General features: G+C 36.7%; 1 protein-coding gene across 6 annotated transcripts in view; it reads left to right on the top strand.

The window, feature by feature from the left end:
- PLEKHA1 (pleckstrin homology domain containing A1) overlaps nt 1–27643 on the top strand; it is a 38882-nt gene that overhangs the window by 4428 nt on the left and 6811 nt on the right. For 5 of the 6 annotated variants that reach the window (XM_063338966.1, XM_063338965.1, XM_063338963.1 and 2 more), the window contains exons 2-10: nt 10831–10991; nt 13621–13677; nt 15137–15182; nt 17273–17370; nt 20132–20263; nt 21916–22059; nt 23000–23068; nt 26258–26322; nt 27147–27210. In XM_063338966.1, coding sequence (XP_063195036.1) covers nt 10851–10991; nt 13621–13677; nt 15137–15182; nt 17273–17370; nt 20132–20263; nt 21916–22059; nt 23000–23068; nt 26258–26322; nt 27147–27210 — 816 coding nt within the window. In that variant the 5' untranslated portion in view covers nt 10831–10850. Of the gene's footprint in view, nt 1–10830; nt 10992–13620; nt 13678–15136; nt 15183–17272; nt 17371–20131; nt 20264–21915; nt 22060–22999; nt 23069–26257; nt 26323–27146; nt 27211–27643 lie in introns of those variants that run through there. The other variant, XM_063338968.1, reaches the window with a different exon arrangement.

Below are 27643 nucleotides of genomic sequence, written 5' to 3'. Positions count from 1 at the left end.
GTTGCTGCTCTGGGACTTGGGAAACAGGTTCAGCTCACTGTCTTGCCAAAAGCTTCCTGTGTGGCCTGGGACAAGCTGCTTCTCTGTCCCTCCGTTCTCATACTGAAACTGCAGAGCAGTAGCAGCTCTCTGTGTCGCTGAAGTGTTACAAGGATACGTCAGTCAGCTTTTGATGTGTTCAGGTGTGGCAGTAACATGGGGGATATAGCTCCATTGTGCTAGGAGGGAGAGGTCTAAGACACTGCCCAAGTTTAAAGCTGGCGTATGCTCCAGTCAGAAGGAGTAAAATCAGAAAAAAGCTGGGGGGGGGAAGTTTTGACTGGAAATCTCTTGTATCATTTAAAAAAGAGAGAAAGCAAGTTCTTAAAACTTGAAGAAGCCCTGCATTGATTTATTTAAAGTGTAAAAGCAATGCTTAAAAAACCTGTCTGCTCGAAAGGCAAAAGTTTTCTACTATGATTCTGCCACACAAGGAACAAGAGCAAAGCTGTCTCTGTTCCTCTATCAGCTGTTCTCTTCTTTGGAAAACACTTATAATTCTAGCTAACCATTAGATCCAAATGTTTTAGCTATCAGTTTTGTTCATTTGTTCTGCTGGCATGATAGGCAGAATATCTTAAATTGTCAGATTTATTGTCTTTTCATGTGAAAAAGGATGAGAAATGATCAGCTTTTTTACCTCCCCACTCCCCCAAGGGGGAAAAGAATTTGCAGCCACTTCTAAACAGCAGTGTCTTTAGTAATTTTATAGAGATAAAAAGTATTTTGAATTCAAAATCCCTCTGATGGGAAATATAAGATGGTATTGTCATTGCTATAAACTGAAAATGTAGACGAGACAGCAATTATCAAGCTTTGCAAATGTGTTTTCATTGTTGTGAGTCAACATGGCTAGGAACAGTCTCTCTATACTGACAGGTGATAAATTCATTAGTTTAATATGTAATTATTTTGATGTGTATGCTCTCCATGAGTGCTTTGGTCCCCACCACATTTACATCGCATGTCCAAGAAAATATGTTTGAACTTGTTCAGACTAGTGGCTTAATTAAGTGTTCTTCTGTTAAGCGCTAGAACAGTTACTTGTTGGGTTTGTTGTAAGAGCGCGCAGTCCTCTTAAAAATGCACTTCAAAAGATGTTGTTAAATATATTGGTTAACTCTTTAGAGAGGCTTATAATAACAAATGGAAACTTAGGCTGCACTAATAATTCATCTAGCAAGTTATTTCTATAGCTAGTAGACTCGGTGCCTGTATGTGTGCTAGTGCTGCAAAGTTAGGTAGCAGGATGCTCTTGCTTCAGAAGTGTTCCTACTTATTCAGGACTTCAGGCTTTGGTTATATTTTTTTCTCTCATTAACTTCCCCCTTCCCCCCTCCTCCCCCGCTTAAATCAAGTTCGCTGTAGGTGCTGTAATTTATTTATACTGTCTTCCTAGTTTGTGCTGGTGCCCTGATATTTGGGTGGAGGAGCAAGCTTTCTTAGGGAGATTCATTTGTTCCATTCTTGGGGGAATGCTGCAGTACAGTGTGTTGAAAATCAGTCTGTTGCATACTCATGGTAAGTTCAGGATTTCCAGGCATGTTGTTGCACATACACAGGACTTGAGATTCTTCTGGAGTATTTCCGTCTTGCTGTGTATAGGTCAGGTAGCAATCCTGCAAAGTGCCAGGAGCCTGATGACTTCCTGGTAGTATTGGGATTACTCTGTAGGTGGAGCATTGTTATTCTCCATTTGCATTGTAATTTATGCTTTGAGAAACACCGGTGTCAGTGCAGAACAACAGCTGTGCAGTAAACTGGTATTTGTGTCATTGCACAAATAAGAAAGGTAAGGAAGAAGGTCAGCAACCAGACATGGGCTGTACCTGATATGAGGACAGTTCCTTGAGCTCACGACTTGCTTCCAAGGAGGAAGGGTGCTGGAAAAGAATCATGTGAGAAGTTATAATGAAGTATTTGCTTCAAGTGAAGTGTTAGTGTGCTGCCACTATGCTACAAAACCTATCATTACAGATAAGCTTTTATTTTAAGGGGTTTCTCTCTGCCTCGGGAGAGACTTTTATTAAATATGCTGGAGTGGGATTTCATTTTCTTAATTTAAGAAGTATAAAAAAGCAGGGGGGGAGGAAAGTAATGACCTGAAAACCTTGCCATTTGATGGGAGTTTAATTTTTTCCTCCCACCACGGTAAACAGGAGCTGGCATGTGTTCTGTAAATGAGTATTGGTTCACGTAGATGAGACAGACAAAGTCTTATTCTTCCTAAAGAACTTCCACTAAACTTGTGCTTACTGAAGAGCTCTGAGATTAATCCTAATTGCTGTGAATCCTTGTATAGTACTAATATGATTGGTAAGTAAGCTAGATTCTGAAGGAGATACCTAGTCTTTGCAGCAGCAGGAATTTTGTCCCATTTAGTGGCTTATGCAATGAACTGAACGTGGTCTGTACCATAAGTCCCACAGTATTAAAATAACAGTGAGGTGAAATCTTAATGGCTACAGTTTTTCCTTCCCAAAGTATTGATGTAGGTGAACAATTGCATTTTCTTTATTCTGCATTGAATTGTCTAAATTGGATCTATAAAATCAAATTTGATAATCGGTTACTTACTTTGTTTCATTAAATCCTTTTCCATTTTTGAAAAAGATCAAACCAAATACTCATCATTCTTTTCATTATTTGATACTTTAAATGAACTGAAAAATCAGTTATTTACAGTCCTTGTTAGACTCCACAGTTTGGTTACAAGCATTAAAAAATATGCTTGCTTGCTTTGTTCTGAGGTTACTGTAGACGAAGTTCTTAAATGTTGTCTTAACTTGTGTTCAGATGGTCTGTAATATGCTGTGCTACTAGTAGACACATGTAATGTGAAATCACTCTGGCTTTAGAGTGTCTTAAATATGTACCGTTTAATGGAATTAGTCTGAATATGATATTCTTGCGTTTAAACTTGGAACTTGCCTTTGGATCTATATGTAAAAGGTAACCTTTTACTACTGCAATGCTCTCTTAAGTTTTCCTCTGTTTGGCTTCTACCCAATGTTTTCAGGACAACATTTTGGTGCTACTGAGGCACGTAATTTTATTTTAAATAGTACTTTCAAGATTAATTTAACACACTCTTATATACGTGTTGCTATTTCTTTAGTGGCGTAAGAGTACTCTGTGAAAACTGAAAAAGGTATTTTCAACTTGTTAATTTCCTAACCAGCTGGCCTTTTGATTTTTTTACATACTTCCCAGGAAGAAAGTCTATGTTTGTTTCTGCTGCTGAGTTTGTACGCAGGATTTAGAAAGAAATCAGCAACACTGGCTCAAAAATGGCAATTTTTTTTTTTTAACCAGCCTCACCACCTTTTTGTGTTGAACTTCCTCAAATCAAATAAGCTTCATCAGCATTTGTAGTTTTAGTGAGATAGTCTTGGTGCTGCAAAGTCAGTGGGATGCTTTTGAGACTCTTGCCCTTTCATGTTTGAAGACAGGTTTGGGTTGAATTTGAAATAGCTGGCAGCGTATGGAATCTGAGTTCTTGGAGTGGTTAGCCTGGGTGAAACACTTACTAGTAATTGAAATGAAACAGATTTTTTTACTAATGAGTAACTAAGAATAATAAGTAATCCTAATAAGTAACGTGCTTATTCCCTGATTAATTTTAATTTGGTTTAGTTGTTCGTGAATGGAACAATTTCTATAGACAATGCATGTAAGCATTTTCAAGAATAAGGACCCAATTTGTCATATGTGGAGTTTTACATACAGCACTTATTTAAATTTTTCAAAAGGCCCATAATAATATTAAAAAGAATTGTAAATAATAATCAACTCTGAACCTGCATTATTAAGCATTTTAACTGGTCTGTAACTGAAATTAATAAGCTTTTAAAAATTTGCTTTGAGGATTGTATGAGATAAGTCAAAGTGAATTATTATAACTGTATTTTGTTTTCCTCTGTTGTACTCATCTCTGGTTATATCTCATTTTGATAAACTTTGTATTACCTAGACTTAATATGAAGTGATGAAAACTGTACTGACTGTTGTAAAAACTTTGAGTTGTTGAACACATTCTTTCACTGTCTTTTAACTTTGTCATTTTACTTTATTGCTTTCTAGGCTAGTCATCACTCCGAAGTTTATTAATATCTTTTATAATGGCCTCATTGCAGAGGATGCTTTCTTTTGTTTGTGTTAGCTCAGTGTCTTTAGAGGGACAATTAAAACACTTGTTTTAGTGAGGCAAAACCCATTAATAGGTGAGGTTTTTTGTTTTGGCTGTCTTAAGAGATCAATGATAGAGAGGAATTTTGCATCCTGTGCAGTACATTTCCTCATTTCATCATATCCCAAAGCCTTTGGCTGCTGTTGCAGGTACCTTAAAATAGATGAAAGTAGCTAAATTAAGAGCACGAAACATCACTTACAGATATTCCTGCAAAAGTTTTTGAGGAAGTACCAGTCTGTTCCATCGTGGAACTTGTAGACCAGTATTGGAAATAGGCCAGCAGATGATGGATTCAGGTAACTTCAGAACGTTTTCCATAGAACTCCAGTCTTTGCCTAAAACATACTGAAATTTTTACCTAGATGGATGTTGAAAGCACCCAGGATTAATGCTGTAGCATTTAAGTAGCATGGAATAAAATCATAGTCATTTGACTTGCTGAGGTGCACTGGAAGAGAAGGGAAGAGTTGGCTTACCCTAATTTAAGAAGTCTTCCTGGAAAACAGCAGATCAGATGCATTTTGAAGACAGAGTGATGACTGAGTAAGACTTAAATGCGAGATAAGACTGCTTTTTTGTTAGATGATTCACCAGTGCAAATGATGATTCTTTTATATTGTGGCCCGGTTGGAAGTTGGATTAGGTACTGGGGGAGGGGTGTATTGTTTCATATGCCTCATAGTTCGATCAAGGGTAGGAGACGTCAGTGCTACTGGTACTTACCTCAGGTTTTTGAATTTTGAAGATTAACTTCTTATGCTTAGGAATTCTCTTCCAGGTGAATACTGGCCTTTTGCAGCTGCTTATTTCCTTCTTCTTGACCACTTTAGAGAAGGTATCTAAATTTAGAGGGCAGTGTATCCTGGAGACTTCCAGTTCTCATTTGTGGACGTAGTTAAAATATTGCTAATAGTTTCATATGCTTCTAGCAAATCAAAGTCATGTCTCCTCTGTTTAACAGAAGGATACAGTGTCTGTTGTGCCCTCCAGAACAAAAATGAATCAGTGAAGGATCTTTTGGAAACAGAGAAGCTCAGTGTGTAATTCTAAAACAGTTGATCCTAAATTATCTTTGGTTGTCATCAGAATCATACCCAAGTCATCTCTCCAGCTCCTGGATTAGTGTTTTTCTGTCATGTTTTGGGTACTTAAGAGACTGTGGCTTTAAGGGGTTTGTGAAAGATGAGCAGAGACATCGACTCTCAGTTTAAATTATCTATACAGTATTCTGCCTCTACTGGAAGGTTTTCAAGGGGTTGAAAATAAAGAAGTCTGAACAACTGTCCTGGAAGATTTATGTGACTTGTTTTCAGAGGCTCTTCTGAGCTGGTCGTCTGAGGGTTTGCTGTCTTGGATGTATGCAAGAGGGGAAAGCTTTCATTGCTGCGTTCTTCAAGGTATAAGCAGGACAGTCTGAACTCATCCCTTACCCTTGGGAGTCAGTAAGTGGAGTAAATGGCCAGTAAAAGAGATGACCAACTGGAGAGTAGCTGATTTACAGCAGGAACCTGATAGTAATTGCCTAGGCAAAAGGCAAGAGCACTCAATAATTAAGCTGTCCCTGGAATTGCAGGGAAAATAAGATCTCTGGGGATGCCGCCTACCTTCCCTTTGTGGCAATGGAGCTCGTGTAAAGAATAGAGCTGAAAAAGGGGGGTGGGGAGGAGGGATGGGCATGACTCATGCCATCATTTTATATTTATCAAGTGTAGTTTTATGAACGCTGTTCATCATTTCATAGAGATGAGTAAGTAGGTAACGTATGTTTCTTAATCTTAGAAAAAGAAAGCCCAAGTCATCCATCTCCTGCGGTAAGCTAAATCTAAAGTTCAAAATGTCTATACACTAATATAGCAGGAAATAGAAGTGTTACTCTAAATTAAAGAAATAAAAATAATAATTTTTACACAAAGCTTGGGGAAAACACATGTAAACTAAAGCTAAAAGTTATTAAGGAGCAGTGCTCAGCTTGCTTTGTTTCTTAATCAAATTTCCACGTGGATAGTGCAAAGCCTATTTCATGGTCGTCTTATTCACGCAAAGTTCCACTTTCTCTAGTAAGGCAGCGGTCCGTGGTTTATGCCTGTTTGTGGAAATCAAGCATTAGCTGTCAAAGGAGAAACGGGGCCTTAGAAAAGTTATCTTGCGTGCTGCTTTAATAGTTTTGTATAGACTTTGTACTTGAAGATATAGAGGCTGCAACCAAACTGTAAAGGAGGTGAACTCAAGAGCAGGTGCTGGTGTGAAACTAAAAATACAAATGAATGTAGGAGAGTTTAAGCAGTTTTTTTATAAATGTTGAAGAAGAGATGCTTATGTGCCTCTGCAGGTTCTAGTTGTGCAGTCATGCATTTAGAGTTAGAGACTGGGAGAAGGTGGTCTGTGATTTTTATTTATAGCAGTGTCCAGGAGGTCGGGCAGCCTTCAGTTTGTGATATAAATGTTGCGGAATGTTGGTATATGGTATACCCGAGAGGAAAAGAGTGGTGAGAGGGGAAATCTGAGAGAAGCTGGGCTGGTGAGGTATGTAACTCCTTAAATTAGTACACTGTCACTGGAAAGAGGGATGTAAGACTTCAAAAATAAGTGAGACGTCCTATTTGGATTATAACACAACCCTCCGAGAAGGAATTTTAAGGATCTGAGAGTTTTCTGAATTCTTACGTATGAGTGTCAATATACACCACAAAATGGGATTTCAAAAATATTTCAGCTTTTGGTGGATTATGGCGAGAACCGAGAGGAAATGGGCCACAGGGATCTTTTTTTCTGAAGTAGCACTATGTCATTGACCTATGTCTCCTCCCTCCCCAACCACCCCCCCCCCCCCCGGCCCTGCTCAGGGGAGGGAAAGCTAAATAAAATGAAGTTGTATGTAATCTGTTTGATGCCTTCAGCTTTTCTCTTTAAGAACTCGCACTCTTTTTAGCATATTTGATTCTAAAAGTGGGCGGAAGAATTATTACACTGTTCCGTGCTGCAGAAAATAAGTTAAGCGTGCATGTAATAAGAGCTGTAAACGTACACAGACTTGGAGATTTTTCTTTTATTATCACTTGAAATAATAATTTCATGAAAAAATAAATCTTATCTATGTAAGACAGGATCCGTGTTCTGAAGACCCTTTTAAGTTGAAGTTCTGGTGAGTTGTTAAGCTGGTGGTCTTCCAGCCAAACTTCGTATACTGAAGGATTAATGCTGGAGTTCTGCAATTCCTTTTATGAATCTTTAGAAGTAATGTGGTAATTCAGTCTTTGTTGGGTTTTGTTCAGTCTGGAGTTACCAGGAAGAGTGTCATAGTGATGGTTTTGTCGTGTGTGTTCAGTTGCTTTAGTAACTGGAAGAAAGAAACAAATTGATTTTTTTTTTTAGTGTGCACTGTAAATTGTGGTTTGTTAATGAATGCCGAATAGAATTTGTATTAATTTACAGTGGAACCTTGCCAGGGTGTAATATGGTGGAAGCAGACTTCTAAAGCTGGAAAACAGTTGCATGATTTCATATTTGATTTCAATTTTATAATAAAGTTAGAGGGTTTTTTAATGTCTTGTTTAAGAGCATCAGTCTGGTAGATGACAGTAATCCCTTGAAGAATTTCAAACTGATGTCAAGAAAACAGCCGTCATACAACTTAAGTTTTTTAATTAATGATAGTTTATTCTATATTTTTATCAGAGAACAAAGGAACTGCAAATAGTATTATTTTGTAGGCTAGAAATTAGCCAATCGTACTTTGAAATAGAAAATCTGTATGAATTTAGGGGCTTTTTCTGTGAAAATTGGTTTATTGACAAAGAAGCGAAAGCTTTTGAATTTTGTCTTTGGCCCTGGAAAAAAAAGTTTAAAGTATTGGAGTAGTTCAACTTTAGCTAATTGTATGCTCATCATTATGAGTGTCCTCCTTTCATTTTTCGTAAAGGTTTTTTGAAAGATAGATGCTTTAACGTTCAGTTGGGTTTATTCAATTTGTTTAATTTCTTCAATTAATCAATTTGTATCTTGTTTCAAAAACAAGTTTTCCTTGTCTCGTTTTCTTCACATCTGCAGAGAATGCAGCTTAAGCCTGCTCAAACAGGAAACCAGCGACCAATAATTGCTTTTTTTAGGCACGAGGCTTTTCTGGGCTTCATAAACTGTTGATATTAAGCTGAAATTGTGTCCCGGAAGTGATGTATATTCTGTTGAGGGACCACCTGGCACAACTGAGGACAATAGTGGTAAATGACAAATATTTAAATTTGTTTAAATGAGAACAACGTGTGACGCCAAGTTCTGCCTGCTTAGGGGTATAATTTAGAGGATAGCTACCCTTGAGCTTGCTCCGAGCTACAGATGTGTTTATAGAGAGATGTTGCTTCAGTGTAAAGTGATCCCAAGAGGCAGCACGTGCATTGCTGATGAATGTTTATTACGATTATGACATTGTCTTAAGAGTGCTCAAGTGTTTGTTTTTGCTGTTACTTGTAACTATAGCTCAGTTACAGAAATTGTCTTAGATCTTACCAATAAAATTTAGATTACCTTAATACCTTTTGGACTCGATGATCTGAAAGGTCCCTTCCAACCTAGACAATTCTATGAATCTATTTAAAAAATAAATTGTTACCTTTTTTTTTAAGAACAAACCTGTGCCTTTGAAGATTTAAACCGTCATTGCATACCTTAAATATGGAGACTCTTCTGCCTTTTGGGGGTGAAAAGAAAAACAAATCAGTCAAGTGCTTAATGGAAGGCTTATACATGTTTAATATCCTTGTAGCTATATAGAAAACGTTGTGCATCTCAAACAAAAGTGTGTTAACTTCGTTATACACAAAAATGCATTTAACTTTGGAATTAATAGCTTATATTAAAAAAACCCAAACCACTGATATTTTTAATAGTCTGTCATCACTGTAGAGACTGTCGGTCTCCTTTTTTGCCAGTACTATTTTGGAAATACTATTTGCAAACTTTTTGGAAATACTACTGAATTGAGATTGTTAGATCTGGGCCCTGATGCCAAACTTAATGTGTCACACTTGAGTTCACACCAGAGGATTAGTTTGGTGTTGGGCACAAAAAAGGTTAGTTATTTTAGAGATTGAATTAAATGATTTAAAACAGTTTACTAGAAATTCCTCAATATGGTATCAGAATCATGATAACAGACACTTTTAAAAATTGTTTCTAAAAGCGATTGAAGCAAAATTTGACTTATATTCTAAGTAGTCATAAAAGGACAGCTGTAAATAAATACAAGCATATGTCTACGTATTTGCATCTCTCATCCCCCCAGAATAAACATTTGCTTATCTGTCTATCTGAATCCCCAAAATAAACATTTTTTAATGTGCTTAACTGTATAACATGTTTTACGGTGGTGTATCAATAGCTAGGTACAGATAGTCATCAGGTGTCGGCCTCATGGTGTGTGTGTGTATATAATGATTTAAATCCTATAACTTTAAGCAGTGAAATAGTAAATGTAAACAATTTCAAGAAAAATTAAAAAGAAACTCTTGTATTACATAGTGAAAGCTGGAAGATGTTATCAAAAGTGTGAAGTGCTTAGACCTTCTATGTCTCATGTTAATATTAATATTTTTGGATATGTATATTTCTGAGTTTAGTAACAAAATGTCTGGGAAAGATTGGCATCGACCTGATTTTTATCATATTTAAATGTTGCTTTATTGCCATTTTTAGATGAGTATGCAAATTTATCTTTAGTCTTACAAGGCTGGCTCTTAAGGTAGAATGACTGTCCCGTAAAATAAAAGGAAGCAAAAAAAAAATGATGCAATAGCCTGCAGTAAGACAGAGCCGTAAAAGGTGAAGGAGGCAAAATGGGAATAGGTGGTCAGCAGTACAGATTTTTTTTATTATTATTTTTTTTTTTTTAAAAGCAAAACAAAAAGAGGCAGGAAAAAATTTCCCAAACCCAAAATTAAAAAAAAGCTCACCACCCTCAAACTTAGTACCACGTAGATATTGAGGATTTCAGTTTTGGACTAGCAAGTGTGTTCACATCTCTGTTCCTGCACACGCAGTTTCATTTTGACTGTTTAATGTATAAGGATGAAAAGATGTCTGTTCTTAGACATTGTTAGACGTGAAGCTCTTTTTGTAGGAGAAAAGAAGAATGTGAACAATGTTTTTAAAACCCTTTTTGTTGAATTTGCTTAAGCAAAATATGAAAAATCACGTTGGACAGTAGAGCTGCTGACAAAGATCCTTTCTTGACCATGAAAGGCAATGTCAAAGAAGGAAGTGTAAACCTAGCATTATCTCAACTTTGTGCAAGTTGTGAAGGAGAATCTTTAATTATTCTTTAGTGGTCTTGTAAAAGCTAGTCTTGATGCTCATCTACTATTTGCCACTTGTGTGTTTGCACTTAGGGCATTAGATATCATGAGTATACGCTTCAAAGAAGTAAGAAAGACCTATCTAAAAATTCAGTGGTAGTGGGGGGAAACAGCTACGCTTCACTTACTCTTCTGTGGAAACTTCTTTAAGCTACTAGTTGAAACTGCTCAAAATGTTGTGGGTAGGTGCAGAACAGTCTTAAAATTAGTAACAGGGAACTTTGCTTAACTTCTATGCTTTTTGTTCTGCAGTGTGATGTTCAGGGTCAGAAATGCCTTATGTGGATCGTCAGAATCGCATTTGTGGTTTCCTAGATATTGAAGAAAATGAGAATAGTGGGAAATTTCTGCGGCGGTACTTCATTCTGGACACACGAGAAGACAGTCTGGTGTGGTACATGGATAACCCACAGGTGAGATGTTCTTGACAATAGTTATCTGGCTTCTGTCAGTTTAAACTTTTCAGATTTTTAACGGATTTACCTAGGAAAGAATGGGTTTAATATTAACTTATCGACCTGGAAGCTAGGGGAGAAGAATTAGTTACATGAGTGAAATAATTGCAAATTGTTTTTTCTCCTTTGCTAATATGTGCAGTCTTGTAAAGAAAAAATATGGTTCATATTTCTATTTAAAACATTACCAATTTCACTTAATAATAAATCATTAAAAACAACTTGAACGTCAGTGAATTGCCAACATGTGGAATCTAAGTATTGACAGGAGACTTAGAAATCAGACAGGAGTCTGAATTTAATCCCACACATAAATCAGTCATTAGTTTTGAATTGTGCTGTGCTATGTTTATTTTCTATTAAATGTCTTGAGCGTGCATTATAGGTTCTCACAGGCAGTAGGTAGTGCTATATAATATTGCCAGATGAGCAGAATCACATATGAGTTTCACTACACGGGCCGTTTAATTCACCTCGAACCTTATGTGGAAGCATGGAGTTTTCCTTGCATGGCATGGGCTGGTTAGCTGTTGTGTATTCCTTTACCTCAACAGAATCAGTCATTGAAAAGCAATTTCTAATGATGCTCACGACTTCAATACAGCGTGAATAGTACATGAACGAGGAAAGCTTGTATCCATCATGATGGACAACAGCCTTTATATAAAAGCTACTTCTGCGATGTACACGCATCAATGTGTTTTCAGGCATAGGGGAGAAGAGATAATTGCTTAGGGTTTGGGTACAGAGACAGTGAACGTGTAGGATCTAGGTCATCTGACAAGTGTCTGCCGGAAGAATATTCTTGAACCATTCTGCCAGGAAGCCCAGAGTTAAAATGCACTAGAACTCTATTCTTCAAAGGAATCAATGGGGAAAAAAAAATTAAACGATGTGCAGCTTCATGAATGTGACTTGTGACCGAAGCATTTAGCAGTTCTTACTGAGATGAAAAAAGAAAGAATTTATGGAGATAAGAGAGACTTCAAACATTTGATGTCAATGAGTGATATGAAACAATTCTTTTTTTCAGTTTCTCCTGTGATATAACCGGGGCATGTGGGCAAAAACGTGAAATGCTGTAGAAACTGCAATTCTTCAGAAGTCTTAAGACTAGTGCACACCTCAGACTTGTTAATTTAGGATTTCTTGTCTTTTTTTTTTTTTTTAATGTTACCATTTGTGGGCATATGAAAGGGTGCCTTGCAAGAGGCAAATTGAAGCTTCTTGATTTTCTTCCATTGCTTTAGTTTTGAAGAACAACAGAGTTTTTATAGATCCACTGTGTGGAGACCATTCTTAATCCTTGAAGTAATGAAACTCTTCACGTAGGATGAGTCTACGGTGTGTGCAGAACTTCACTGGGCCCTTTGTTGCTGATAGAAGGGCTCTAGTTCTATCTGTGAGAATCAGTTCAGCTATTCAAAGAAATAATGTTTTTAAGTCCACCATTAACCATTATTATCCTAATACAAAGATTATAAAATGGGTGTATGCTGGGATCAAAATCATTCTGATAAAGTAAAACTTACATTTATTTATTTGGTCAGAATGGGAAGACTTTTAAAATTAAATTTCAGTGTTACCAGTCTATAGTAAACCTCTTCTTACCTTTGAAATATGAATGGAATGTAAACCAATTATTTGTCTGTCTTTCTGACTCTGGGTAGCATTAGGCTCCTCTTTGCCATGTAGAAGTTTATAAGGTACTACGGAATAATGAAGAGTGCTTTAGCCGCAGAAAGGATCAGCGAGCAGATGCCAGTACCATTCCTAGGGTCTCCAGTGCTGATACTGGAACATAAAGGGCCATTTCAAAAGTAAGAATTGTAATGGAAAAAAGTATATGGAAAGCAATGCTTTATTTAAAGGAATAAAATTAGGAAGACTGTTTCATCAGAAACAGTTATTAAAAAAAGTTAACCATGGTTTGTGATGCTCAGTCCTTTAAATGTTGTGTTTCTGGGCTATTAGCTGATTGTGAATAGCAATGTAAGTGTTAAGAGTGGTGTACTAAGCAAGGATGTACAAACAACAACAGCTCCTTTTTGGATTGTAAATACACTTAGATTTAATTGCAACTTTAAGAAGTAGCATGGTCTTTCCCTGCAATAGCTTCTAATATTAAATGGTACGACTATGATTTTTCAATCCGTTTTGCAAAAATACGTGAGACAGCCTTTGAAGTATCTGACATAATAGATGAATGTCACTTCTTGTCCCTTCCGCCTGCCCTGGTCAAAATATATAAAATGCCAACATCTGTTAAGGAAAAAGTATTCTTTCCGGATTTCCTGGATGCAGACCTGCAAGAATCCTTTTTCCTCTAGTAAAATACATAAACCTCTGAAACAATTACTATTTGTATTGTTTCTAGCAGTCTTTCTGTTTTTAGTTGATTAGCAGATGTGTGTATAATAAACAAGCAGTTTAGATCCTGTTTCGAGCATACATTGTGTATTGTCTATAGAAACACGTAGGATTTTCTTTTTGTTTGTGGAATTGAGTTATTTGCTTTTTATGTGTAAACACTGACTACGATATGAGAATAAACCAGTTTCACTTTGTAACATATGATTTGTTTCAGAATCTTCCCTCTGGATCTCCACCTGTTGGAGTCATTAAACTTACCTATATTTCAAAGGTAAGGTAATATGTAAGACACTTGTTGCTAAATTTTGGTCACAACTACCAAGGACCGCTCCTGAAGGTCTCAACTTTAGACAATTTTAAAAGCCTGTTATGTAGCGCTTGGCAAGCTTTTTGCTTGTGTGCTACTCCTGAATTTTAGAGAAGTGTTGCAAATACTTCAATCGTATCAGGTTAAAATAAGAACAGACTAATTACTGTGTTGTCTAGGTTTGTTTTGTGATTTCAAGTGGCAGCTCTTTGTGCTGCATGGAATTAAGATTTCTGAACTCTATGTCTCAGTTCTTTGAGTATTTGAATTCCTGTTAGTCTTGGAGAAAAGACAGGCCGTTTGTGAAATGCGTGTGATAGTCTGCAAGTAATAACGATCTTTAATAGATAGAACAGAAAAATTTCTAGGAAAATACTTAGTTCATTACACTTTGTATACATTCACTTCTAAATACGCCTGAAAGAAAACTGTGAACTCAGAAAGTCTTTGTGGTTGGATTTGTAGCAGATACTGTATTAACAAATTAGTGGAGAAAAACGATTTACCTTCTCTTGTCTTTCTGCTTATTTCTCTTCCTTCCTTTGCTTTTCTTGTTGTCATACTGCATGTCCCCACCTTCCATGTTTTGTTTTATATTTGTTTTTTATTCTTGTAAAAGTTGTCATTGATGCTGATTATATCATGAATACAGAAATGTCCGTGGAGACCTGCTTGTGTCCTTCCTCGCTTCCTTCTTCTATGCTTACTTTGCCTCAAATGTCCCAGTTGTCATTTTAAGAAATCTTGTATCTCGCTTTTAATGGGAGCAGGGGTGGTCACCTGTGCCTTTGCACCTGTGTGCATTTTTGAAGGCAGCTCAAGTGTGCCTCCTGTGTGGAGGCTCTCTCTAGATTTCCATAATTATTCTAGTTACGCAGTACATGTTTTGATGTGAGAGACTGCTTTGCCTTCTCCCCCACCCTTGATAGAAGTGCTCTACAGTGGAAAAATGGCAATGCCTCTCTCAAAACAGGACACCCGCTTCCCTCCTCCCCCAACGCTGCAACATTTTAGAGACTCCTGAAGGAAAGTGGCTATTACTCTTTTTATGTTAATGACCCAAAATACAACTGATGACCCCGACAGCATGAAATGTCCTTGAATTTTTAGTTTGGTTGAGACATAGAACTTCAGAATGCAAGTAGAAGTGCTGTGTTTTCAGATTTATACATTTTGTCTGGTAATAGATCCTTAAACTTAAGTAGTAGGAACATATGGCTTAAGCTGTCATCTTACCATATGTTGCATGTCTTGAACTGAAATTTATGTAGTATTTTTTGTTATATCTGTATGTCTTTATACCTAGCAAGCTTGCTATGCTGCTAATCTTCAAATTTAGACGCTTGAAAGAGAAAAAAAATTGTGGTATCTCATGTATATTTTGTATGCGCAGTGATATTTATAATCTTAATTCCCCTACTAGGTTAGCGATGCAACCAAGCTAAGGCCAAAGGCAGAATTCTGTTTTGGTAAGTTCTTGCATGTGGCATCGCATCAAGTATGTTCTTCAGAAATTCGAAACAAAGATAATGTTCTGCAGTTCAGTTACTAGATACAGCTGGTAGTGTAGTTTTTAAAAATAGCTTGTATTCACTGTTTCTTCTTTAGTATGAAGGAAATATCGGCTTCTTCATAAGGTTTTTTTTGTGGCTTTTCGTATTATAGCTTAACGAGGAGTGGGTGAGGGCTGGTTTTCAGATGTTTGAAATTTTTGAGGCATTAATAAGCTAATCAAAAATGATGCATGTTTTCAGAAACGTGGCATGCCTGTCAGCTATGAAGACCAGTAATTTAACTATTTTAATCTGTATTACTGATAAGAGTTGATTTAATTGATCTAAAAATACTGTCAGCCAATGCTCTTATGTTAAATTTCAGCCTGTGTTGCAGCACCGAAGAAAAATAATTTGCTTGGGGTACCTTCTAGGTTTATTGATACTTAAACTTGCTTAAACTTGAATAAAACTTTAGCTAATCATAAAAGCCCCATATGGTATATTTTTAGAATTTTTTTTCTTATAAATAATTTGTCCAGAATTTACCATAATTCCAGAATTTTTTGTCAAGCAATTGGCGTTCACAAAAGCATGTGTAGAAACTGGAATCAGCCTCTGCACTGTTTATGCATAACCATTCTTTATGGCTGCCTTCACATAAGAATTTTAGCTCAAATGAAGGTACTGAAAATGCCTGAAAGGTTTATAACTACTGGTTAAGGTGTCCTTTGCCATGGGCAGTGTCGTACAGGCCCAGAGGAGGCAGCTCCGCCAGACTTGTGCAGTCTCTGTGTTGGAGCACTCTGTAAATCACCCTGTGTGTAAGGCTTCAGGGATTTTAGACCAGTACGTAATGTGTCAGTTCAGTGCCATCTACAGATTTCTCTGCACATGCACGTCTAGAGGTGTTTGTCTTCATCAGTGGTAAAGTTGCTCTTGTCGGTGGGCCAGCTCTAAAGAGCCGTAATGGTGGCTTTTTAGCCAAGGTGATGGCTGGAAGCTTTTAATATTTCTGATTTATTAAAGCGGCTTTTATACTCTTTGGAGGAAAAATTTACATTTATTGTCTTTTTATTTAAATACTGGGAGTTGTTGTTTCAGTCAACTCATTTTACAGTTCTGTATTTTGAATTTATATTTACATCTGATAATGTTTGCTTCAAACCATCCACTCTGGGGAGAAGGATGATAGAAGAGTAAAAAGTACCGGTTTCTGGCACGTGTTTGCTGTTAGGGATGACCTGAAGAACTACTGTGTTACAGGTAGAGCAGTGAAATCTGTTCAGACTTTAGCTGCAATGCTTCAGAATTCTGGGAAGATTTTAGTCACTGTTCACCTTAAAACTAATTTCAAGATAAGTTCTTAGAGTTTGTGAGAAACCTAGCCATGTGTTTTGTTTTGGGTTGTTATTTTTTTTACTGTTACACAGAAAAAATTTTGTCCTTTTTGGATAAAGGTATGCTAGGTGTTGCCAGGTAGATATATAAACTTACTGAAAATATGCTTGCTTTGCCAAGTCACTAAAGTAAAATAAAGTTTAAAGTTGTTTGGTCCTGAGCATCATACACGTAGTAATCAATACTGATTTTTCCACACATTTAAAAAAAAATAAAATCAGTGACTATAGTCACATTAATGAGTTTGTTGCAAAAGATAATAAATAGTGGTCAGAGGGTTAAAAGGAAAAATTGTAGAAGTCCCCAAGTATAAAACTTTGTTACTTGGGGAAACAGAGAAAAGGGAAATGGAGCTGTAGAAAATTCTGATAAAATTCAAGGCTTTATTTCTGTGTAATAAAAATAATTTAACAAATTCTGTATGGTGCTGCTTAAGTGGAGAGCTTTTAAAAAAAAAAGTTTTGGTTTTTTTTAGATAAAGCAAGCCTTTCAAGTGGATGCGTGTTTCTTAGGATGACTTTCTAAAAAGAAATGCAGCAGAGAGCTTAAATGCTTCAACTGGGTTTTCCATCTGAAATTAAATCTTTTTATGATGGTGTTATGTTTGCTCTTAAATTTCAGTGTTGCTAACTTTTCTGTTAACTTTTCATAATGGTTTTTAACAGTTATGAATGCAGGGATGAGAAAATACTTTCTACAAGCCAATGATCAGCAGGACCTAGTTGAATGGGTAAATGTTCTGAACAAAGCTACCAAAATCACAGTAAGTGGTTTAGTTGATGTTTAGCGATGCTTTCAAATGTTGACTGTCTAAAGGTGCTTAAACGTAACCTTTGCCTCCAGTTTTTGTGCTAGAGTAGTCTTTTTTTTATCCCTACAAACAAATCTTGGCTTGCCTTTCCAAGACTTGGAGAAACTGTACAGAACTCCTCCTAAACTTGAGGTTATTTTACTTTTCGCTTTGGATATTGGACAAAAACGTGATTAGCTTTTTCATTACAGCATATGATGGTTTCTAGTTCTAGTAATTTAAAATTAACCATACACATTTAATACTAATTGAAATATCCAGAAGACGCTTGCAAGCAATAAAAAGATACACATGTATTTGCCTGGTGTCAAAAGTTTGTATTTCTTAAGGTATCACTAAAATAATGAGCAAACACATCATGCCATCTTCCGAAGGCTCTCTCTTGATTTCAAGTAACATTCATTCAAAGAAACAGTAATGAATTCTTCTGATAAGTGTTAAATTACTTTTCTGGTTTGTACCAGGGCAGCTTGTCATCACATGATAGAAAAACCCATGTATTGCCTCAGTTTTTTGAGGAGGCAGAAGTTACGGGTTTGTTTTCTTACTGGTTTCAGGGAAGTGCTGACGTGAACTGTTTTGAGATCATACCCTTACAAAGAAGGGGTTCTGAGCATGGGTGCACAGATTTGTATTTGTTGTCAGTAACTGTCTCATTTTTAGGTTATTTAAGGATGTTTCTGTGAGTTGTATGCATTGATTAAACGTATCCCTTTCTTTGGAGTTATAAAAATGTAATTGCTAATAGAAAACCAGGAACACAAAGCCTTCCATCTGGGTTTTTCATAAGGAGGACACACCACAACCAGGCTTGAATTGTTTCCAGTTCAAAAATTAACACAGTGAATAAAGAATTAATTGCATCAAATCAGAATTTAGTCTGAAAGCTATTTATCCTATGTTTCACTTGCATTCCAAATGGCTGGTGAAATCATTAATATTTTTTGTCTTTGAAGGAACAAGCTTTGTACTGTTAATCTGTTCAGAGGTTACTTAATATGGCTAGTGATTTAATCAAATAATTAAGTTCATTCAATTATTAATTTTCATGTCAGTGTTACTTGCTGTAGATTGTAATCTTCCCAAGATTTGTTGCGTTTTTAGTACTCTGAGTGCTGCTAATTTCAAAATAGCTATGAATTTTTGCAGTCTAGTACATTGTGTACCTATTTGAGTACTATTGGAAAACACGTTCATATGAGCAGGTGGTTGTGGGTTTGGTCTGTAGCATTTGAAGTCAGAGTTTGTGATGGCCGAAGCACCTACCCATAAAGCTGTAGCTACAAGCCCCATTTCTTGAAAGGCTGAGGCCCCACGATCTGTGTGCACTAGGAGCACGGCTTGTCCTTCAGCCCCAGACTTGGCTGTGAATAGAGTCCCCTGTTACCTCCACTGGCGAAGCTGGGCGTTGGGCAGGGCTGAAGGGACAGGGGAAGTGAGAGAATGAGCCTGATGCTGCAGCTGGGCAAGCTGCTGAGTGCCACCTTCACTCGGCCAGGGGGAAGCTGTCCCAGGCTGACGTTTGTGCTCTCAGGACTGCTTGTACTTCTTTGCAGACTGTTTTTTTTGTGACACAAGCAGTCCTGGGCATAGGAACCAGAATCACAGCAGACTATAAAGCAGCTTTGATTTTGTCTAGATTAGTTCAATTTCAAGTTTTGAATGTGCTACAGCCTTGCATTGTCATTCACCATGTAAAGATAACTTGCGTGTCCCTTCTTACTGAGCAAATTTGGATGTCCTGTGTAAATATCCAGGAGGTTGCTGGCAAGGATATTTTGGTGTGAGACTCTTGATCTCTTCTTGTTGAAGTCACTTCAAATTTACTGTGTTAATATTAGGGGTGAAAGGATAAATGAAAATGTCTTAGGTAGCCAGTTAGTACATTTCTTAGGCTACAGATATTTACTACTTGCACGAACTCAGAAATTTGAGTAAACATTTTAGATTAAAACACTTACTAGGAAATTAAATTCCTGTGGTGTTTTGGTTGCTTGCATTCCACATTTGAGAGAATTAGCTAATTGTAGAATCATAGAATGGTTTTGGCTTGGAAGGGACCTTAAAGATCATCTAGTTCCAAAGCTGCTGCTACGGGCAGAGACACCTCCCACTAGGCCAGGTTGCTCAGAGCCCCATCCAGCCTAGTTAATCATAGTTAGAAATAAGGAGAGCCATTTTGGACAGTATTTAGCGATACATGTAGGAGGCAGTTCACAAAGTCTCCACCCTGACTATTGGAATGTGAGTGCAGATGTCATACTGCTCATGCGTCCTATTTGACAAAAGCCACAACACTGTAGCCCTGTATTTATGGCCTTACTGTGCTGGCTCTACAGGCACTGGGGCGTCTCCGGTTTAAAGCACTTGTTGCTAAAACTGAAAGCAAGTGAAAAATATAGAACCAGTTCTCCTACAAGTTAGCAGTGCTTCTTCAAGAGCAAATACAGCACTTAAGACAAAGCTGGGAATTGGTTTTTTTTGTTAGATTTCAAGACACTTGGTGAAATGTCTTTATTGGTATCAGTTTTCTTCTGAGGACTAAAGCATAGCCATTGCAACAAACTCTTGTGTAAGCTATTTCTAGCCTTTTAAAATTAGAGAACATTTGTTAAATCCTGCTGAAGACAAGTTAAAAATGCTTGAATAATGATCAGGGCTTTCTTTAGTCTTCATAAAACTTTTAACATTAATTATCGTATTCCACTTTCAGGTACCAAAGCAGTCTGATCCTCTGTGTCAAATGGATAATGCAAATCGTCAAGCTGAAAGCCCAGGTGGAAAGAAGCAAGTGTCTTACAGGACAGAAATTGTTGGCGGTGTTCCTATCATTACACCTACCCAGGTAATACCCTTAAAACATGTGTGGAATTGTTTGGTAGAGGAAGCTTTGTTTGACTGGTGAGAATAGGTTATGTACCACTACATAGCTGGCAGCTTCTCGCCTTGCCCAGAGGACCTATACTTTCATGTGCACCTTTTATTGATACTGACGGGTTTTTTTGTTTTTTGAGGATTTTATTCCCATTATATAAAATTACAGAGAATTATACAAGACCATAAGGAATTATTTGAGTATTGATTTAATCACATATCAGTTAGTGTGCTGAAAACATCTTTTTGTGTGTGGAATTAATTCTTGGTGTTAAAAAGACAGAACTTTGGTATTGCTGTCAGGAAAAGTCGGTAAAAAAGAAGGTGATGAAGTCAGCTGATTAATATATACACTATGTTATTAGAGGTAGTGGGGCTGGCAGCAGATTAAACTATTGCAGAAGGGTCTTATGAAATGATGCGTGTGAACAAATACGATAAGCAAGTGAAATTGAGTGGAAATAAATGTGATGTAGGGGATTCTGGGAAAAACAATCTTAGTTTTAATAGAAGATACTAGATTGTGAAATAACCATTTCCACGTGAGTGAGAGGTAAAAGTTACAGCCACACTACGAAAACGTCATCTCGGTGTTCAGTAACAGGAGAGGAAAACCCCACAAATATGGGGCATTACTAGAAAAAGAACAAGGAACAGCCAGAAAACAGCTTTGTTGCTGTATAAATCCTGTCTTTGAACAGGCTTTGATTACTGTCTCCAGCTTTTTCCTCATCTTAAAACTAGAACAGGAAAGGTTCAGAGAAAGATTTGAAGGCTGATTGGTCCACGTGGAATGATCTCCCTATGAGGAACAATTGAGTAGGCTAGTACTCTTCCATGTGCAAAAGAAAGAATTAAAGGAGGATGTAAGAGCTTTACAAAATCACTATTGGCTGAAGGGGGTGGTGTAAACTTTCTTTTTCACTCTGAAAGCTATGGGCTTTTAAACAAAGTTAATGCTGTAACCAGCTGAAACAAAGGGAAGTTCTTCTTCTTTTGGTGAGTAATAAAATATAAGGTACTTCTTGACAAAAGATGGCATGGATGCAAGAAACTTTTCGGAGTTTGAGACACTGGACAAGTTCATTGAAGAATAATCTCTGCAGTGCTAGAAGTATAGACCTGTATCTGTTTCTGAGCTGAAAATAGGTACAGATTGGATTAATAGCATGTAAATGACACGTATACACCTGAACTGCATTAAAAAAGTTGGTGAATTCTCATGTGTCTTACGGTCCTAGAAATAGTTTTTTCTCTGCTGTAGTACCTCTGGTGTTTTGCCTTTAAAGTCACGTTATGAGTTTGCAGTAAATACATGCATATATCTTGTTTATAGGTCGGTAACATTCTTCATTCAGTGTCTGTCAATATTGTTTGATATATTTGGCACTTTCTTAGTGCAGTTTCTAAATGGAGCTTGCAAGTACTCAACCAGAACCCTTGGAGAGTCTCGTTAGTTGTCTCTAGAAATCAGTTGAAATATTTTGTCCTTTCAAACAAACGAGAAATGGGATTTGTGAGCATGGGATAATAAAATTATTTCCTAGTATAACTAGTATAGTTATTCTTTGACCTTTAGAAAAAAACCTGAGAATCTTCTCAACTTAACTGCTTTTTTTCTAGAAAGAAGAAATCAGTGAGTGCAGTGAAGGGGGTGATAGGAATTATTTGAAACGGTCACAAAGTCACCTTCCATATTTTACCGCTAAGCATCCCCCAGATAATGCTATTATCAAAGCTGGCTACTGTGTAAAACAAGGAGCAGTGGTAAGTATTTGAGATCAGTGTGTTTCATTAATCAAGAGCAAAGGTCCTAAGATGGTAGTTGTACTTACCAAGTAGATGATAAAAAAAAGCCATAACTACCAGTAACTTTAGCCATCCTTAATATTGTCGGTAGTGCTAAAGATAAAACTTGCCCTCCAGTAGCATGTAATTTATGTCTGTGTTATTTCTTTTCATTACTTTCTTCAGTGTCATGTTGTTGGAGATGTTTTGGAGCGGAAAAGCTGAGTGCACAGGGACTTTCATCTAAATTAAGGCAGAAGTTCAATTCGTGCTTTTTAAATCACTAAAATGTTTAGAAAAAGCTAATTTTTCAGTTCAGAGGAAGAATTGTACAACTTGTCAGACTGATTAACACAAGTGGAACTACTCAGATGATGCCTTGCTAAAAGAAGGAATAGATAGTTGAGATTAAGCAAGATATATGCATGCTTCACAAATCCTGAGACTCATTTTATCTTGGATTATGAAGATTCTTTTTGTAGTGTGCCTTTTTTTTTAGTTAAAAATAAACTAGGAAACTTTATTGTACTGTCTTTTAACATTTCTTATGGGGTATTTGTGCTGCTGACTTGCTAAAGTTTCAGTGGAGATTGTTGAAAAATGTGTATGATAGAAAATAGTAGCTTCCAGAATATTTAATTTTTGCAGTTTAGAAAAAAAAAAAATTAATTGGGCAGAGTCTTGTAGAACTGTTTTGGAGCACTATATATACATACATATATATATACACACACATACACATAAATAAATAGATGTAATATGTAAAAATTATAAATATTATAGATCAGTGTTTATAAACAAATAGGAATTATACAGTATCATATAACTATAGACAAGAATTGTAAATACTAGCATATAAATATATAACATGTAAGTATATCTTTATTTTATATATAAAAGATTTATTTTCCTTTAACAGATGAAGAACTGGAAGAGAAGATACTTTCAATTAGATGAAAACACAATAGGATATTTCAAGTCTGAACTGGTAAGTTTCCAAACGTGTGTTATTCTCCAGTGATAGTTGCAAGAAAATCTCAAGAAATACTCTTGCATTTGAAAAATGTGCTGTGCTGATCCTGCACCTCTTAGCTCTGTACTGTAATAACTTTTAATGATCGGGAAGGACAAAAATTAATAGGGTGGCTGTTAAGTTGAGCTTCAGTCTTCTGTTTGGGAACCTGTCTGCAGGGCACGGAAGAACAGTAATAGGATATGTTCTACAGTCAGCCTGGCTTTTGCATTACTATCTTACGTCGCTTTGTACTCGCGTACAACTAATTGTGTTCTTGAAACAGATGATCGTTATGTGGAGAGGCAAAACTGTAATCTTGCAATTCTTAATTTAAAGTTAAGATTATAGGATGTTTTATTTTACAAATGATGGGATCTTTTCCCACACGCTTGTTTCACCAGGGCAGCCGAGACAGGCAAAGAACTCTGCTGTTCAGAAGCAACACTTAGAGTTTGTTTTCATTTCATGATCTTTCTTCTCCACTCATCGCTCTTGAACTTTTTGACCAATTTTGACCTAAATGTTAAGTGCCTTCAGGCTTCATTTAAAAATGAAGTGGCTGGTACTGGAGATGGTCTGTTTTCCCAAAAAAGGAATCCCACACTTACTAAACGTGAGAACGTTTGTTCATGAGGAATACAATCTGAGTTGTAGAGTATTATAAATCAAGGAAAAATGAGTTTACGGGCCAACTGCAAGATGCAAAGTGTAAAGAAGCCAAATTTCAGGCTGCTTTTGAAGAGAACTTTTGCTTTACTTTTAATGAGGGAATACAACAGTAGCAGGAGTTTGATCTGGCATCATTGTCTTTGTTAAACTGTCAGAATAACAAAATTCTGACACATTGCCTATAATAAACCCTCTATTTTCACTTTAAAATGAAATCTGAGTGCAGATTTCTCACAAGTAAATTCCAACTCAATGAAGAATTGAGAGAGTATACTAGAAAGCTGGTAGAAATGCATATGCTTCTAGTGTTTCATCGTGCTCCTTTACACTTTATTTGAAATGAACAATATGAAATCTTGTAGTGTCCTTTATTCTTCAGGCTAATATCCCCTTGCTGCAGTTTGAGGAAGGTACTGGACTGACCAGCTGTCAGACAACAGGGAAGTAGATCTTGCTTCACAATTTTTACTGAAATCAGGGTTTTGTTTCCATTTTAAGAGTCATCCTTCTTTTCAGTGACGTAAGTGCTAAATGGTTAGAGAATATGTGGTTAATCAAAGAATTCCATGGCTAGGAAACCTAATCGTGATAACTGTGTTTCATGTAGGTTTTTTTAAAGAATCAGGGTCTGCCTTGTCTGAAACATACATGTTGGAGAGACATTTAATCTATAATCTGTACTGGAAAGAGCAAAATCTTCACAAGAGCACAACCTACCAAGAAGAAAACAGCTGCAACAACTTAACCGCATGTCCATTAGACTTTTATTTATCTCCTACAAACACAAAAAGGAAAAAATGTTCTCTTCTGGAGATTTCAAGTGGTGAATGATTTCTTTCAGCAGTGTGTGGCATCTCCATTTCCCTCATAATCTCCTGTTCCTAATGAGAGTAACACAAAAATAGGAAAAAAGTTCAATAGCGATTGTTTGTCGTGCCTTTGTGGGTGAGAAGGCTACAGCATGGAGGTCATATTCAGCTAGTGTAGCATCAGACTTCTAATTCTGGAAAACTTCTCTCTGTTGGACTTCAGTTCCCAGTAGCTGCTGTCTTCAGTCAAGTATGGCTCTTACTTGAAGTGAGTTTGTCTTGGCAGCCAGCCTGCTCACCAGTACTTCAGACGACTCGTACTGGCTATCTTGAGATGCTGTTGTTTTGCATCTGTAGAAATATATCTAAAGTCTCTGCTCTGAAAAATGTAAAAAAAAAAAAAAAAAGTTGTTTGTTTGGGTTTTTTTTAATTCTTTCTGGGCATTTTTTTGGTTGTGGTTGGTTGGTGTCCTGTCTGTCCCCCCCTGCTTAATGATCTCCTCTTCGCAGCTTGAGGAAGAGCCTGTGTCAGTCTTCAGGTGGAGCATAGGGCAATATCAGAGTGGGAAGACGATAATTTCTGAGCTGAGGGCTTCCCTGCAACGGGTGCCTGCATTCCAGGCACGATCCTCCAACTCACATTTGATGTATTACTTTGAAAACTCTCTTATAATGGATAAGTGAACCTAGGAGGAGCAGGGAGGGGAGAGGGGGAAGAGGGGCAAAATAACTGAAAACATCGAGTTTTAATTGCCCTACATTTGATCTGCTATAGAGACAAGTGATCTAATGAAAACTGACATTTGAGGGTGGTTACATTTGGGTGACGTTCTCTGTTAACTCTAACAACATAAATCTCTTAAATATATGTAATAGAAGGTACAGAGAAAGTAGTTATTCCAGAGCTGACAGCTTTTGTTTTGTCTGTAAGCTGAAGCCAACTGAAGTAGTCTGTTATAACATTGCTTAAAGGAAACACATTAGGAGGTAAAATAAGTTGTTGTTTGTGTTTTACTGCAACAACCGCAGGAAAATAATAGTATGTATGACATTACGTTGTCATGGCAAAAGTGAAAGTATTTGTTTGAATGTTCTCACTTTTTTCCTGTTGTGTGAAACTTTGACAGATTTGTAACACTTATTTTTGCTAAGGTAACAGAACTTTCATGTGCTTTAAGAAGACTTGCTCTTTTACAGGTTTTGGTACAATTGATTTTTTTGTATTCTTCTTAATTGCTTTGAGAATAGCATACAGTTAATCTTTAAAGCCATGTCATGCAGTACAATTAACTTATATGGCATCTTATATGGCAGCATTTCATAGCAAATTAATGTAATTATGGTTTTATTGAAATAAGCTGTTTGAAGCCAGATTCAACTTTCTGATCTGGTTAGGGGAAGGGGACAGGGGTGGTTGTCTCCATTATGGTAAGGTAAATTAATGTTTTTGGGGTTTTTACTTCTTTATTTCACCTCCTCTTCATTGCAAGTGCCATGGTTGGTTTCATACTTAGAAAAGCAAATTAAACTTTGGTTGACATCACCTTTTGCATAAGTGACTGCCTTGAAAGTCTCATTTACATAAGTCTGTTGCTGTCAGCTGTCCTGACCTTTGGCTTTTGACTATATTCTAGTTGTTAGATATGCTCTACTGAAATATTTTTGCCTTTTTTTTTTTTTCCAGGAAAAGGAACCTCTCAGGGTTATACCACTTAAGGAGGTCCATAAAGTTCAGGAATGCAAGCAAAGGTGAGGAGAGAAGCACTGATGTGGTTACGTGGGATGTAGGACACTGGTTTTTCATGGCTAGACTGCTCATTGGAAACAGTGGAGAACCCTTTAATAACTTTAGTTGATGTATGCGTGTATGATACTCTTTACTTATGGGACAGCAAGTAGTTTTGTGCATAAAACTGGTTTTGAGGGTTCTGCATTAGTGTGTGTTTCAAACTTGTAACATTCAGTAGAATGTAAATGCATTGGACAAGGGTGGAACAAAGGAGTATCGTGCAATCATGAGCTAGAGATGCACGGATGCTGTCTGATTTGAGGCAGCAATTTTAGTATTTAGCAATTTTAGAGTCTGTATTCTGCTTACATAATCTCTAAACCTTTAGAGGACATTATGTTAAAACGTCAGAATTGAGATGAGAATGCTCTTCCTCCTGTTGTTTGCCTCCCACCAAATGGCAGTATACTAAGGAATTAATTGCATTTGTATTAGGTTGGTGTTTTCAGCAGGCTACTGGCTTAGGACTAATACTTTGCAAAGACATAAAATATAAATGTGAAATTTTACTAGAATGATAAATATTTTTAAACTTGACATGATAGGGTTTTAAAAGTTCCAATTATGTAGTAGCATGCATGCCACTGATAGAGTCTTAGGGCTAAAATGGGTAAGAGAAGATGGTTTTCTTTTTCTACTTGGTATTTACCAAAAAAACAACAGTAGAGTGATAAAGAAATGCAAGGTCTTCAGACAACAAATGCTCTGGTTCTCTGCACATCTTGGAGTCTTTTTAAAATAGAAAGCTGTACTGGTTGTTGAAGTATTTGTGTTTCATTTACAGTGATATAATGATGAGAGACAATCTCTTTGAAATTGTAACAACTTCTCGAACCTTTTATGTACAGGTAATTTCTTTTTTAAACTTTGGGCAAAACCAGGACACTGCCATAGTCAAAGCAAGAAAAACACTGCTGTTTTGCTGTTTAAGTTGTATTTAACTGTGCCATGATTTTCAGAGGGAACGTGAGCTTGCATACTACAGTATTGTGTTTCAGAAAGATGCATATAAGAAATATTCCACATAACAGCAGCTGCTATGTTGGTAGCGTATCAAAGCGATAAACAATAAATCCTAATGTGATTTTTGTTGCCATTCAGGTCTTCAAATTCTCTAGGATCAACTCAATATTTAAAAATTTTATTTTGAAGTACTGATTTTTTGTGTGTAACAATTAAGTTCTCAGATTGGAGTTATTTGCCACATTAAAATATCTACTAAAGCACAGCAACATTTAGATTTCAGTGCCTGTTTGGTAATATGCCTCCTTATGCACTTTA

The sequence above is a fragment of the Chroicocephalus ridibundus genome, chromosome 6, assembly GCF_963924245.1.
Source record: "Chroicocephalus ridibundus chromosome 6, bChrRid1.1, whole genome shotgun sequence".
In the NCBI taxonomy this organism is placed as follows: Eukaryota; Metazoa; Chordata; class Aves; order Charadriiformes; family Laridae; genus Chroicocephalus; species Chroicocephalus ridibundus.
The sequence above is the reverse complement of the archived record's forward strand: the minus strand, read 5'-3'. Positions and strand labels throughout refer to the sequence as shown.